General features: G+C 44.2%; 1 protein-coding gene and 1 long non-coding RNA gene across 11 annotated transcripts in view; one reads left to right on the top strand and one right to left on the bottom strand.

The window, feature by feature from the left end:
* EPS15L1 (epidermal growth factor receptor pathway substrate 15 like 1) overlaps positions 1 to 16,044 on the bottom strand; it is a 61,328-nt gene that overhangs the window by 15,840 nt on the left and 29,444 nt on the right. For 2 of the 10 annotated variants that reach the window (XM_058163192.1, XM_058163191.1), the window contains exons 20-24: positions 15,050 to 15,113; positions 14,096 to 14,184; positions 12,645 to 12,692; positions 10,060 to 10,189; positions 4,229 to 4,434 (exon numbers count right to left, since the gene is read on the bottom strand). In XM_058163192.1, the coding sequence (XP_058019175.1) occupies positions 4,229 to 4,434; positions 10,060 to 10,189; positions 12,645 to 12,692; positions 14,096 to 14,184; positions 15,050 to 15,113 (537 nt within the window). The other 8 variants (XM_058163195.1, XM_058163196.1, XM_058163194.1 and 5 more) reach the window with 6 other exon arrangements.
* Positions 4,441 to 10,039, top strand: LOC131188153 (uncharacterized). Its single transcript, XR_009152729.1, has 3 exons — positions 4,441 to 5,643; positions 5,972 to 6,131; positions 8,273 to 10,039. It is a non-coding gene; the product is annotated as an uncharacterized LOC131188153 (long non-coding RNA).

Here is a 16,044-nt window from a genome sequence, read left to right on the forward strand (position 1 = left end):
CTGTTATGCAGCTTTAATTTCCTGCACCATTCAGGATCTGTAGGAGCCGTGATGGCACAGTGTTCAGAATGCAGTACTGCAGTTCGACCTGAGTGTCTCAAGGTTGGCTCAGCCATCCATTCCAAAATGAGGACCCGATTGTTGGTGGCAATGCGCTGACTCTGTAAACTGCTTAGGGAGGGCAGCAAAGCAATATGAAGCGGTATATAAGTCTATTGCTATTGCTACACTGCCTCTTCCAATTCTATACTTCTATGGTATTACTAAAACATTTAAAGTGGTTAAATAAATAAAAAAGGAATAGTGAGAGGTTACAAAAAAATGTCTTCAAGCAAAAGAAAATGTCAAATAAAGGGAGGGATATGTGGCCATCACAGAAAGCTCAATGAAAATGTCAACCTGATATGCTACATTTTTATATAGTTCAACAACACACATAATTCTCTTTGTAATTCTGCTCACTGTACCATCAAGGGAATATGACAGATTTGGAAAAATGTTCTTCAAAATTTCAAGGAGCTGGAGAAGGAATGAAGCTGCCTTCACTTTTTCTCAGAATTAAAATCTGGGCTTATTCAATAAAGCTGAATAACAGGAGGTCGAGAGTAGCTATTTGATCCTACTGTTCAAATTACAGAATTCATTATCAGAAAATACAGTAGTGTAGAAGGAATGGCAGAACCTGGGCTGGAGCAAAAAGAAAAGTCAGCTTAGAATCCCTACATAGCTACAAGTCCAACCCCCTTTAAGTCCCATTGACCCGTATCTAATTCTAACCAGGTGCAGACTGTTATGAGATGGATTCCTGTACGTAAGCCATTAGCAATAAATTAACTTAACTGAACTTTCACATGTGGACCTGGTCTTTCGGGCCCCACAATGGTAGCCACCAGGATGAAAAGATTTAAAGATGATTTATAGAGCCTATGAATGCTGGTAATGAATCCTGTATCAAATGGTGCCTCACCTCAATTGTCGTCAGGACCTGCTTTTGCACTTCTCACTACAATTGCTGGATTAAAGGGACATAATCTGATTGAACAAGATTTTCTTATATTTAATATACTGTATGGTAGTCACATTCTTCAAAAATATATCTGATTCCCCGTGTAAATCTATCTAAGCCCAATGCCTATCTCATCTCTTCTATAAATCCATTATGCATTTCATAATGAAGGATTCACTGCTTGTCTGCCTGAAATCAGTTGTCAATTTTCTACCCATAATTTAGTTTTTCCTTGTAGGGAAATGGCCTGACCTCCTGATCAAAGGGGGTATCCTATTACTTGACTGCACCAGGAGAAAAAAAAAACATGTTTTCTATCTGTTATGCAGCTGTGAAAAAATTTCCTCTATTTCCTCTCTCTAGCAAGGTTCAGTTCTGTGCTTGACACCTGAAAAGAGAGGCATGTTGACAGCTCCAAAGGGTGTGGGAAAATCAGGAATGTAATGAAGCCCATCCCATCTAAAATTGCAAGCAATGCAAGCAATGGAAAGGTCAACAAGTCCCAGAGGGCTTTCCCCAGCTTGGAGAAATGGAAATCATGCCAGTTGCTGGAGTCACAGCCTTTGCAAGGATTCATTTTGCATTCTGCCGGTCATGGATAACCCAAGGCGCGACAGAAGCTAGCCTAACCCTCTTCCAGCAGGGGCACCCTTCTGAAGCTGTGGTTGATGGACCTTAGGAGGAAGAGGTGAGGACTCAAACTAAACATCAAGCCAGCGGGAATGCAAAGCTCAGCCCACAAAGACAACATCCTCTATGCTTTCTCGGTGCTTGTATTTCAAAGTAATAGTAGAAGAAAAATCAGAAGCATCTTCCTTGCTGCAAAAATGCAATGCGTGCTATGCTATGCCCCAAACCGCACATACAAGCTGTAAATGAAATTCAGTGTAACGATGCAAGTGGGAATTAATTGTAAAAAAATAAAATAAAAATCCCCACATGGCTGGCCAAGATGGTAGTAGGGATAATCAGATTTTTAGCATAAGAGGTTTAAATCCACACACACACACACACACCATTGCCCCATTCATGTACGCGTACCCAGCTGGACACAGGAACTATATAAAGCTTTAGGTTAAATGGAGTTTAGCATATTCCAGACTCTTGTGAACCCTTTCCTTGTTCTCTGCAGTGGACAGGCTGCAGGCATGCAAGCACATGCAGTGCCGAGAAAGAACTGGCTGCTTCCACTGAAGGAATTACACAAGCTCTTTCTGAGAAGTGAGGAGGGTTTTGGGGGAAGGGGATGACTCTGGCTCAGCCCCCACCCCCTATTCAAGGATCCAAGGCTTGTATGAGTTATCATACCGAAGATGGCAAAACCAAATGGCAGATTCAACACCACAGACTCAGAGAAAGATTGCATAACCAGAAAGAAAACAGGATTTGTGTTTAAAAAAAAAAAAGGGGGGGGGGACAAGAAAAGCAATTTTCACAGGTGGATTGTACTATAGCTCAATTTCTGCTGAGAAACTGAATGCCCAACAAGAGGTGGAAAATATCTTTGAAAAGAAAAAAATAAAACCAAGATTGTGTTATTTAGGTTTTCCTGTTTATCAGTTGAACTTCAATCATACCAGCATTCATCTAAAATCTAGTACTGGAAACCAGACCTTTAAGTAACCAGATGTTAAACAGACACCCCTTGCTTCTCCGTAACGTTCTGCTGCACCATGGAAGTATCCTTAGTTGCTTAGCTTAAACTAGCCTGGACATATCCCTGTGTAACCTTTTCTGGGAGCTGATCAGGAAGGAAAACGCTGTAGCATGCTCCTTGTTCATCCATTTCATGGATCATGCACCTTTCCATGGGTACAATACTCCCCAAATATTCTAAATTTGCTTTCTTCCAAGACAGGGCAATTATTTATCATATATTTATGAAGAGAGCTTCTGAGAGCTTTCTAAAGATTGGATTGTCCTGAGTTCCAAGTAGTCTCTTATTTCTGCAGGGTAAAAACAAATAATAATCTAATTTGGTAGCTTTAAGACATATGGACTACAACTCTCAGAATTCTGGGAGTTGAAGTTCACACATCTTAAATGTTGCCAAGTTTGTGACACTAGTATAGAGCTTGGATTGTGTAACTATAACCACCATCCTGAGCTTTCAATCTATCATATGGATGCCACCACAGGGGCAACAGCATATACACTCTGCAGCCTGAAACAGATATAAGACCACTTTGTACATATGATGGTCCTAACAATGCAGTAAAGTCACTTCTTCGTATCTATCCGCAGTGCCTAACAGCTGAGTTCAATAAGTTGATTGTAAGTTTCCATTTCCGTGCTTCTACGTATTTTGTACATTTAATCCTACAACAATGGTATTTATTATTCTATTCTTCTCATTCCTAAACATTACGCTGTTGAGACAGGTCACTTTACCTCAGTGTCCTTCTCTGAACAAGGAAGTCAATCAGAAGTCTCGTCTTCTCTATTCTCCTCAAAATAATTGCCCCCAAATTGACACTTTCTAAATAAGTAGCAATTATAACATTCTTCATTCTTAGCTGCCCCAGCAATTGGCTATGGTACTTGGGCATCCTGGGAGTTGTAGTTTAATCACGTTTGGCGCACACAAGCAGGGGAAGGCTATTTAAAAACTACCTACGTTCCCACATGGCCTTGTTTGCTATTTATTTCAGGTTTTATAATGTACAGGTCTACTAAATGTGTTAAAATAAAGGTCTGGTGTGTCCTTGCAAATTACTGATTGAAACAAAATTCGGGCACCACTATTAGCCCGCATTTTAATTTGTGGAATAAAGACAGAAAGTGTTTGGTTGTAAATGCTGAAAACATTACAATAATAAGCAGCATTTTTTTTTCTGGATTCCAGAAGTTCCTGAAGGAAGCTTCAGGATGTCGTCCCCGCTCAAGGCCTCTAAAGAACTCTGGAAATATTTGGAAGAAAAAGCAATATTCCACTAGACAAGCAAGCAAACAAACCTCTCTAATTAGCAGCATCAAACTCAAACTCTCTTTATTGATATGTCAAGGTGTTGGGATACAGAAGTAAATACAGAACTACATCAGGTGAGAGAGAGAGAGAGAGAGAGAGAGAGAGAGACAGCATGAAGGATTAAGAGACAAAAAGCTGTGGAAAGGAAAAGGAGAAGAGGGGGCAGTTGAAACAGAAACGGGAGCCCAGAGGCAACTGCTGTTGGCAGCTTAGAAAAAGCAGCTGTTGATGCAGAGAGAAGGAACTTAACTTACAGAGCTGAAGTCAGCAAACCCCCGGGAAGAGTCTTTAGAAGGTTTACTTGAAGAGGAAGGAGCAAACAGGACTCTTCCACTAAATAGGTCCCCAAACCCCTTTTTACTCTGAAACGGGTCACTGCTGTCAGCCCCGAATGGCTGAAATGGATCGGGGGGCTTGGCAAAATCGGAAGACCCGACTTGGCTTACAGGAGGACTTTTACCTGGAAAAGGTTGAGAGAGAGAGAGAGAAAAAAAAGGAGAAGGAAGGAAAGAACAAAAAGGAAGAAAGGGAAAGGTTACTTACCATAGGAAAAAAAAATATCTAACTCTTACCCAGGAAGGTAAAATTTCCACCACTGGCACTACTTTGCCCTACAGGTGAGTTTGTGAGTGGCTAAAATTGAGAGGGTGGTGGTGGAGGGGGCTTTTGCATAGCCAGACCAGGCCCAGATTTAAACGGGGCCTTGCTTTTAATAACTCTCTTCCCTCCCCAATATGTCTGTGTTACTCAAAACCAAAGTCATCCTACAGAAAGCCCCAAGAGTACCTAAAAGTTTCAGCCCAACTGATAGACTTTATCAGGGACAAATCTTATACCATCTGGTATATTTCAGGGGCTGCTGAGGAATCCTGGGAGCAGCGAGGGGACGTAAGACTGAGGAAGGCTAGGCCTTACAAAAAAAGAAAAAAACAAAACAGATGCAGTTCAAAGAAAGCTAGAATAATTTTCTTACGATGATCAATACCACAAGTGGGCTGCTGTCAAGGGTTGGAAAAAAACACAACACACATTGCTGCTGATATTTTAAGTACTCTGTTGTTATCACTGCCTAATGTAGTTTCTCTTTTCCCTTCCCCCAAGTAAAACAGGTCCCTCGGCTGAAAACCACAAGATTTTAGCAGTTGCCTAAGTGGTGAACACAAACCGCACAGAGGGCTCACTTCAACAAAATGACGATAAACAGCAGTTTTCAATGCAGGGGGGAAAAAATTCAAACAAGCACCAGCAGCTTCCCCCCCCCTCCCCTGGGCACCCTCTGCAGCTCTGAGGAAAGACCCATGCAGGCAATGAGGAGGGCTTTCTTCCCATCTACTTGGGAAGGAGGAGGAATGCACAGGGTCTTTGGCCGAGCCTGGTAATCTGACAGAGTTGCTCAGCGCACCTTCCATGACAGTTCAAACCTCAGGCTCAAAGCGGGAGGCACGTGCAGAGTGGCTTTGCGGCAGCTGCCGCAGCAGAGATTCGTTCAACTTCCCTTTTCTCTTCCAGCGAAGCTGCCTTCGACTGAGTGAGGCCACTGGGTTAGCCTCCACCCAGCGTTTTCTGCTCTGGCTGGCAGTGGCTCTCTAAGGACTCCAGTGTGGCACTGTTCCTATGGCCTACTTCTTGGGAGGTGAACCTTCTACCCAAGTCCACCCACCGTCTTTCGGTATGTTGTAAAGTTCATGATCTAAGAAAAGCCACGAAACTTCTAGATGCACACGGTGGCATCAGATGTCTGCTTCTCCAAAAGCAGCCATCCCACTGCAAACCAGAACATAGCTTCGGAAGCAGCATGCCAAGGAGCTCTGGTGTTCGGGGAGGGACAGCAATTCTCACCCCGCCTCAAACTTTTGGGCAAGCTAGACAAGTGATTCTGGGTACAACTCCCCCCAATCTCCCAGAAGTCTTAAAATAAGGAAGATCAGGAGGCAGATCTTGGTTAAAAGGACTCTTCTGTTTTCTCCCCCCCCCACCTTCCCCCCCCCCCAAAAAAGGCTATTTTCTCAACTTTTCCATGTACTTTTGGGAACTTCAATCAACATTTGGGTTCACCTGAGAAAGCATCGAACAGGTTCAGTCTACACAAGGAACAGTGGGAAAACAGTGGTGAACATCTTCTGCGCATGGGAAGGAAGGAGGCCTGAATAATTCCAGGTAAGCAGTAACATATTACACTATGCTCTACCCTTTGCTCAAAGCTGACTCGCCAATGGATGTTTTTTAAGGGAAAACTACCTAAACCTGAAAGAGAGCTGCACTAGCCTCCACTCACTCCCCCATCTCTAGCCCTCCTTTTTGAAGTGATAGATCCCTATTCTACCATTTCTCCTTACTCTGTGTGCAGGCCAAGACCGCAATCGGATTTGCGTAGGAAGCACCTTGGGAAATAGTATCGAGAGCTGCTAAAAGGATGTTGGGGAGAAAAAAAAATCATTGATGCCATTGCTGAGATGTCCAGAGAGGCATTTGCTAATAATTTTCAGTGAGAAAGGGCTCCATCCTGGTCTTTTCACAAGCAGGGCTGTTCTCCCCTTGAAAGGCCACAAGGCAGAATTGTGGCTGCACTGCTCCCTCCCCAGAGACACTGATGCTGATGGGCACAAGTTGCCCCCATCCTGTCAGTTCTCATGGCAGCCTCCTCCTATTCAGGTGGGGTTTCCTGCCTATCATCAGAGGAGGCCCAAAAAAAAGGGGGGGGGCGCGGGGGAGAAAGAAAGGAAAAAGAAAAACAGCAGTGCCCTCAGCTTGCTAACCTGTCCCAGGCAGTCCATCGAAGTACCTGCAAATGCTGGGGAAGCTGAATGTGCCCACAAGCAGCTCAGCTCCATCAGGAAGTTCTCTATGCAGTCTAGGAATAGAGAACTTTCTGATGGAGCTGAGCTAAACTGAGCTGCTTGTGGGCACATTCAGCTTCCCCAGCATTTGCAGGTACTTCGATGGACTGCCTGGGACAGGTTTGCAAGCTGAGGGCACTGCTGTTTTCCTTTTTCTCCCCCCCCCTCACCTCCTAGACTGGTAAAGTCTGGTAAAGAAACATGAGTTTCTCATCTAGCATGCAATCTCTCATCTCTGCATGTACAGCCACTGTAACCTGTTCAATTTGTAGGGGAGGGGGGGCTAGAATGCTCACCCTGCACATAAAGGACAATCCCAGACACTTTTTGAGAATTCCCCCTGCCATTAAAACAAGGCTACAGTACAAGTGGAGAAAATCCAGCCACCAAACCTGTGAAGATACCTGTGAAACCTGAAAGCAAGAGACCACCTCGAAAATACCAGTAGCTCATAAATAAAAGGTATAATTTAAGGGTCCCAATAGATCAACCCAGCTACCATAAGTGGCCTGGTGATGCGTCATGGGATTTTTTTTTTTTTTTAATATTGCAAGCACAAAGAAATGGCCTCCTGTGATGTGAAAACAGAGTTTAAGTCCTGAATTCAGAAGCAGAGGCGTTAACCACTGAGGCAAGCAACGGTGCCAACTCTGCAAAGGCAGTTTCTCACCAAAGCAAACTTTTCACGAAGGTGGAACAGGCTAACGATGCTAAGAGAGATATCTATGCACGTGGGCATCTATTTGTTGTTTGAGGATTCTGTATATCAGATCCGTGATATACCAAATCTTGCATCAAGTCTGGTCTTGGAAACTGATTTCCAACGTTCACACGTGCACAGGCCTCTTTCTTTCAACGTTGGTGCTCGGCAGTGTTAAAGGTCTGCAAACAGCCACATAATTTCAGGTCAGATGGAGCACCTGATCCCCAAACTGCAATCTCAGCATAACAAATTAATCAGTTAAGCTTTCTTAAATTATGAACTCTGAAAACACATCTTAACAGATTAGAAAGCTTATCTTGCAAACTCCCCAGTTGAGCCCCTGAAAGCACTTTTACTAGAGCACTGCTTGAAATGTCTGATAACATACAGTGAAGCACCTCAGTCAGGAGAAAACAGTCTTCCTTTCTCTTTCCGGCTCATCACCAGAATCTTGCAAGTATATTCACCCTATACATTTAGTTCTAGAATCTGCAGGGGGAAAAAATGGCTCCGTTCTCTTCCTACCGATAAAAGAGCAGCAATATCTTTTAGAAAAGACTTGCTTCATCTCACACCGTGTTCGATTGCAATTCTGAGAAGCCTCAGCCAGGGTGGCCTTTAAATTAGACTGTGATTGATCTATCAGTTGAGATTCATCTAATTTCCTTGCAGCAGCTGGATATTGGCTCACAACCAGAAAACATTCTTGTCTATGTTCAAAATGTTTCCTATTTCATTGTCTCCCTTGGCTTCGACAGAACCCTTGGCAGCTTCTCTGGCATCACGTCTCCATAACAGAGTGAGGCACTTGCAGCCCAAGGATGCTGAACTAAACCCACCTGGAGATGATGGAGATGAATTGTACACATTTTGCTTTTGTGCACAATGGAAATTTCCATCCAGAAGCCTGAACAGCTTCTTCTAAACACCCCGACTGAGCACCTGGCCTGTCACATCTCTTTGTGGATTTGCTCAGAAAGGGAAAAGCAGGAGAGTCTGTGGCAGTGTGAAAGTAACTCCTGGAGGAAATACATGAAGTCACCTTTCCGCACACTCGTGCCCAGAAAACATAATCGGAGAAAAGTTTGGCCAGTTTAAGGGGGAAAAAAAAGTAGAAATGAACTTGATTCATACAGCAACCACCTGGATGAGGCCTCATGAATGTTTTGAAAAAGAAAGGCAGGTTTTCTGCACTATTATTGTTCCTTTTGCAGGTTTGAAAGAACACTGTCTCAACAGAAGAATGTGCTTTCTGATATTGCTGGCGAGCACTGCTGCTCAAACCATGTTAAGAGGATATGAGTCTGGGTGGGGCTGATGCAGCTGGTCTCAGGATCACAGACCTAAAAGGGCTACACTAAACTGACTTGCAATCACTGACACCCACACAGACATTTCCTGTACTTAGAAAAAAAATCTGTTTCTCTCTTTTGAGGCTCAACAACTTTTACCTAGAAGCTAGATAGCGGTGAGCACCGAAAGATCTCTTATCAGCAGTTGGGTTCCTTTTTTGTTTTTGCACTAATAATCTGTTTGAACTCTTAGGAGAGGTCTTAACTGCCGGTTTTTAGCAGATATTTAATGAAGAAAAAAAAGGGGGGGGGAGGGGAGTTTTGATGCCCAAATGACTGAAATGAGCAACTAACCTTTGGTGGGGAAATGCTTTTGAGATTCTTCACATTAGCATGGTACGGTTACATGGCTCCTTTCTGAACACTTGAGCAACATAGCATAGCACTGTCTGCAAACCTGTGTTAGACCTTTAGCAGCAGGGTGAGAAGAAGTCTGTTGGAGGTCAATGAACCCTCTCCAGATTTGGAGAGGTGGGGGAAGAAGCGTAAATGTTTACCTGTGTCCCATGCTGGCCAAATTGGGCCATCCAGGATCTCTTTAGCCAAGCCTAAAGCCAAGAAGTACTGATTGATACTATGAACTGTAGGATAGGCGAATCTGCCAGCCCAATAACATTTCTAAGGGGGATTTTGAATTTTGGGTGTGTGCGCCTGCATGCATGGATGTGCATGTAAAACAAGATCACCGCAGAGAGAAACATTTGCATGTCATAAAATTATTTCGTGACTTTTCCTGTCGGGTGTCATGCAGGATGGGAAAAAAGCAAAGCGAGGGACAAAAGAGGCCACCTAGCAACTTCGTACAATGTTTGGTCTATTCAAGTCATGGTGGAAGAAACAATAACAACATAACATTACTTTATTTGATTTCTATTCGCCTATTTATTTGGGAACTCGGGAAGTGAAAACTCAAGCCACCCAGCACAGAAACTAATAAGTAGCTTCCAGAAACCTTGCAATTATTCCAAGCAGAGGGACAGAAAGAGCGAAAGGGACAGAAATGGCGAAAGAGAATCAAAGCAAACAAGTGAAAGTATAAGGGCGGGGCGGGGGGGGGGGAGAGAAAAGCTACTCTCTAGAAAAAGTTTGCTTTAGAGGAAACTCGGGGAGTTTCACCACCCCTACCCCTCAAAAAACCAGCCAACCCTTTGCTGTCATTGGTGAGCAAGCATCCCAAAAGAAATATAACTCACCACTGGGTGGCTCAGGCCTGGGAGGCATATTTTTCTTCGGCGGGAGGGCAGGAGTGTCTGCTTTAGTCTTAAAAGGATCATCAGAGAATCCAGCTCCTCCAAAAGAGGAGAATGGATCAGAAGCCGGAGGCTGCATGAGAAAGATCTGCATTTAGACTATTGCACAGAGTAGCAAAGGTGAAAAAAACACAACCCAGGTGCGGATGCCGAAGACGGAGGAGGGCAGGCTCAGTTGCAAGTTTGTTGAGAGGCGAGGGGGTGGGAGAGAAGGACCTTGAAAAGACAGCAGAGAAGCTGAGAGAAGAATCCCCAAACCATCTACTCAGCAGCTTTGGGTGCAATATCAGCACTGATTTTAAGAGGCACCTGTTTAAAATGGTAGAAGTTCCCATTCTGCCCAAAGGGCAGGCCTGGAGTGAATGAGGCAGCAGTTATACTTTTAAGCTATACAAACTTGCACATGTCTAGGTCGGTAATACATTTCTTCCAAGTTTGAAAATTACTGGATACATGCACGTACACACGCACACACACAAAAAACACTGCTTCTTAAATGAACCAATGTAGCTGCTTCCAGATCCAAATATTAGGAGAGGGGAGGGGGGGAAGCAAAACTAGACATATAATAACTGCAAAGGATTTGTCAATAGCAGGAAAACAATCCTACACTCAGACACAAGTTGCCATTGCACACAATGTGACGCTGTGCTTGGATTTCCCAGGTGGGCAGATCTCCAGTAAAATTGATTTAATCACTACCTTGAGCAGGGGTCTTCAAACTTGGCAACTTTAAGATTTGTGGACTTCAACTCCCAGAATTCACTGTTGAATTTCATTTTGTTAGATAGCGCCCAATGTTCTAGTCTGTCAAGATCTTTCTGTATCTTGAACCTATCTTCTGGAGTGTTGGCTATTCCTGCCAGCTTGGTGTCATCTGCAAATTTGATGAGTTCCCCATCTATCCCCTCGTCCAAGTCATTCCAGCAGCCAGCAAAGCTGAGCAAAGCTGGCTGAGGAATTCTGGGAGTTGGTCCACAAGTCTTAAAGTTGCCAAGGTTGGAGACCCCTGATCTAGAGTAACTATCCTGCCATTTAGCATAGGAAGAAATATGGAAGTCACTAACTTGGATTCATGGCATGGGACAGGGTTATCTGAGGGACTGCCTCTCCCCAATTACATCAGCTCATCCCATTAGATAACCAGATACAGCATGCCATGAGTACTATCTGCGAGGGACCTACATTGGTGGATCCTAGGAAGTGGCCTTCTATGCTGTGGCCTTACGGAAAATTTCCCACCCCCAAATTCAGGTTACTCCAATGGCAAACTCCATTCCTGTCTTAATGTTGAGGAATCAAGACCTGATTCCTCAAATTGGTTTCGACTTAGTTATAATCACAGGTTTGGGGTTCCCAGGGAACCGGCAATATCTTAAGGGGGCTCCCTTATCCTGCAGTTGATACAGGTAGCCCTCGACTTACAACCACAACTGGGACCAGAATTTCCATTGCCAAGCAAGGCAGTTGTTAAGTGAGTTCACCCAATTTTACAAAAGGTTTTTTTTTTGCCTTAGTTGTTAAGTGAATCATGCAGTCCTTAAGCAAATCTGCTTCCCTTTCTGATTTTGTTTGTTGGAAGCTGGCTGGGGAAGATTATAAATGGCACTCATAAAACCCCAGGACACTACAACTATCATAAATGGTTGCCAAACACTTGAATTTTGACAGTTGTCAGGGCGAGGACCAAGTCCCTTTTTTTACAGTGCCATTGTAACGTTGAAGAGTCACTAAACAAATGGTTGTAAATCAAGGACCAGCTGCATGTGATTTATATACTTATTCTGCGCTTTGTATGCTCTAATTTTTAAATTATACTTCGATTTTTAAGAACGACTGTTCATATTTATGACTGTTTTTATAATCTCTGGTTTTATATTATTTTATTTGGTTATTGTATGCTGCCCAGAGTAATTTTTGATGAAATGGATGACTAGACACATAAGTAAACTGGTCCATTAAGAGCACACCAAAGATTACAGGTAGTCCTCAATCTATGACCACAAATGAGCCCAAAATTTATGTCGCTGAGAAATTTGTTAAGTGAGCTTTGTCCCATTTTACGACTTTCTTGCCACACTTGTTAAGTGAATCACTGCAGTTGTTAAGTTAGAAACATGGTTGTTAAGTGAATCTGGTTTCCCCATTGACTTGGCTTGTCAGAAGGGCTGCAAAAGGGGATCGCGTGACCCCGGGACATTGCAATCTGTCATAAATATGAACATCCAAATGTAAATCACCTGACCATGGGAATGTTGCAATGGTCGTAAGTGTGAAAAATGATCATAAGTCACTTTTTTTTTCCAGTGCCACTGTAACTTCCAAATGGTCACTAAGCAAACTGTTGTAAATCGAGGACTTCCTGTACCAGGTTCTGGGGTGAACTCTCTTTTCTGTTACCAGTCAATGTGACTGTTCTAGAGCCTCTGGAAGCTACTCCCCCCTCCCACCTCCAGGACTGGCAGCAGCTTACATCGGAATGCCAGAAATGACACAATGACAACAACAGAGAGGAAGGAGCTACTTGCCTGCTCATATGTCCTGCTCCTAAGTCTTCTAGAGACATCCGTTTGCGACTAAGAGAAATAGGGATATTGACTAGATGGATCACCTCTATTTTACTATCAACTCTAAAGAGCAGCAGTGAATTAAAATCTGGGTAAGAGCTTTTCACATCAGCTGCTAGATGAACCTGAGATCATTTGCAATTAAAGCATGAACCTTACGCTGACCTATAGATTTTCACAGAAAATAGCCTTGAAATTAATCTTTCTTTGTCCTGTTCGTCAGCCCCCCCATCCATACTTCTATAGTATATATTTATGACTATTGTAGATTTGCAGAAGGAAAAGAAGGGTTTGGATAGGATAAAAAGAATAGGAGTTTCCTGGCTGAACACCTTGGTATGGAAAAACAACTGCTGCCATCTAGTGGGATAAAGGGCTTTTCATTAAAAATGTTTTAAACGTGTTTCTCTAAACCAGGGATGTCAAACTCGATTTCATTGAGGGCCACATCAGGGTTGTGTTTGACCTCAGGGGGGCTGGGGTGGGCGTGGCCAGGGTGGGCATGGCCAGCTCAATGTCACTCGTGTTGGGGGTGCCTGTGGAGGCCCGAGTGCTCCGCCAGGGCAAACAGGCTCCCGTGCTCCATTTTTGGCTGCAACAGCCTTCTGCAACCCTCTGCCAGTGAAAACAGAGCTCAGGAGGGTTGCAGGAGGCTGCTGCAGCCAAAAATGGAACTTGAGAGCCTGTTTTTGCTGGCCGGGCCTTTGCTTTTTCCAGGGCAGCCCTGCGGGTCAGATCTAAGCACCCCAGGGGCCAGATTCGGCCCGCGGGCCTTGAGTCTAACATCCTTGCTCTAAACCTTGGAAAAGGATGGTTTCTGCTCCATAACCATTTCTAGAGCCTCGCAGAATAGGCTGGGCTGTGGAAAAGAAGAAAGAACGGCCATTTACCCAATAATATGCAGCAACTACGTCAGAATGAGCCAAACTCAATTTGCTTCAAAGATAAGAACTGCAGTATTGGACACGAGGTGCCCACAAGTGCAACAAAACCTATGAAGCTCGTTATGTTGCTTGTGAAGGAAAAAGATAATCTGATCCTTCTTTTGGTGCCCTTGGTGCTCTCTGAGCCTGGTTTATCTGCCTGGAGACATTTCATTACATGACTAGGTAATGTCATTAGTACTAGTGAAATCCGGGGTTTGCTCCCTGTTTATATAGAGTAGCTTGCACTGCCAGTACTGGGTGGTGCAGTTTTTCTCCTTCGTAATTCCTTGATTAGGGTATTGTTTTCTGCTTTGTCTCTCTGCCCTGAGTCTGCCCTTCGTTCAATCCCGAGCTATATATATTATCTTCTCTTGGAGTTCTTCAAGTTTCCGGGCCTGGTTCCTGTTTCATCACAAGCCACCACTGCAGAAAGCAACCTTCCCATTTCCCTTAGCAAAGAAAAAGAACCTGCTGAGAGAAATTTACCTTTGACATTCGACTGAAATCTGCAAATCCTTCACTACTATGGGTACTGAAGCTGCTGCTACCAAAGGCGTCTAATGTCCCAAAAGGATCTGAAAGCAAACATCAACAGTGCAATGATTCTGAGTTTTAACGATCAAAACGCAGAATGAATTCTGGTCAATCTGTCTCCCGGCTGGGGACATCTAGCCAAATCAGGAGTCTTGCAATGCAGGAGAAACTTGACCATAGGTAAATCTTTCCCTGTAGGCTTTTGGCCCCCAAAATAAGCACTAGGGCTTATTTTTGGGGGTGTCTTATTTCCCCCCATGTACGGGAGCCCACTTCTTCTGCTTGCACACGGCAGGGCAGGAGGCTGTGCAGTGTACCAGTGCCGCCGTGAGGCATGGAGGGGTGGAGCTGCCTCACACGCCCCACACCGGTTTACCTCAGCCAGGCCATCCATGCTCTGAAAACTGCCTCACCTCGCGGCCACGGCATACCACTCAGCCTCCTGCTTTGTTGTAGCCACGAGCAAGCAGAAGAAATGGGCCGGTTGCCATGTGGATTCCTGCCGCACATTGTTGCTAGTGCTGCTGCCATGAGGCACGTGTTGGGGCATGGATGCCTTAGATGTGGGGGCCCTGAGGTAAGCCGGTACGGGGCACTTGGGGTAGCTCCACCCCCCCCTTGTGGCCGCGACACCACAAGCAGCCAGACGGAATGAGCGGGTGGGTGGCTGTGCAGGCTCTTAAGAAGGGCTTATTTTGAAGCTAGGTCTTATATTAGGTGCACACGTAAAAACATGCTAGGTCTTATTTTTGGGATAGGTCTTATTTTCAGGGGAACAGAGGTACCAGTGTTTGAAGTTGAATGGAAGTGGACGGATGTAAATATGGACAATGGGAAATAGCAAAGCATAAACGATGAATTCAAACCTGTCAAACAGGAGGAGAGGAAGAACACCTCTATTCTTACCTGGCCCTTTCGAAGAAGACATGCTCAGAGTTAGGAAAGGGTCACTGTTCTCAAAGAGGTTTGGCTGAAATGGAGAGCAGAAGGATAAAAAACATTAGAGGAACTTGGCTTGCTAGAGATAGGGAAGAAAGCCATGTTACAGGAAGTCCTCACTTTACAATTTATTTATTTATTTATTTATTATTTAAATTTTTATACCGCCCTTCTCCCGAAGGACTCAGGGCGGTTTACAGCCAGATAAAATAAACAGTACTATTACAAAATAAATACTATTAAAATACCACTAAAAACTTATTCAATTTGGCCGCAATTAAAATTTAGCAAATAATAAAACCCATTAAAAACCCATTAAAAACCCATTTAAAACCCCTTAAAAACCCACGAATTTAAAAACTAATCCAGTCCTGCGCAGATGAATAAATGTGTTTTAAGCTCGCGATGGAAGGTTCGGAGGTCCGGAAGTTGACGAAGTCCTGGGGGGAGTTCGTTCCAGAGGGTGGGAGCCCCCACAGAGAAGGCCCTTCCCCTGGGTGTCGCCAGACGACACTGTCTCGCTGACGGCACCCTGAGGAGTCCCTCTCTGTGAGAGCGCACGGGTCGGTGAGAGGTATCAATGGCAATTAGGATCAGAATTTCCATCACTATGCGACACAGTCACAAAAAGCGATATGTGACTCTTCTGCTTACGTGAAGGCAGTTCCGGCACTTCTAACTGCCTTTGTTAAACCAATTCTCTGCTGTTGTAAAGCACAAGGTCGCGGGATCACTTGAGACCTCCTGCCAGCTTCCCCATTGACGTTTGCTTGTCAGAAGCTGGTAGTGAAGGTTATAAATGATGATCACGTGACCACGAGAGTCTACAATGCTGTAATTGGGAGCCAGTTACCAAGTGACTGAATCACAACCATGTGACCCTGGGGACACTGTGATGGCCACACCTAAAGGGCCCAATGGTAAGTACCCCTCGTTTAATTGCCTTCGTAATTTCCGTCGCT

Source organism: Ahaetulla prasina, chromosome 1, assembly GCF_028640845.1.
Source record: "Ahaetulla prasina isolate Xishuangbanna chromosome 1, ASM2864084v1, whole genome shotgun sequence".
NCBI lineage: Eukaryota > Metazoa > Chordata > Lepidosauria > Squamata > Colubridae > Ahaetulla > Ahaetulla prasina.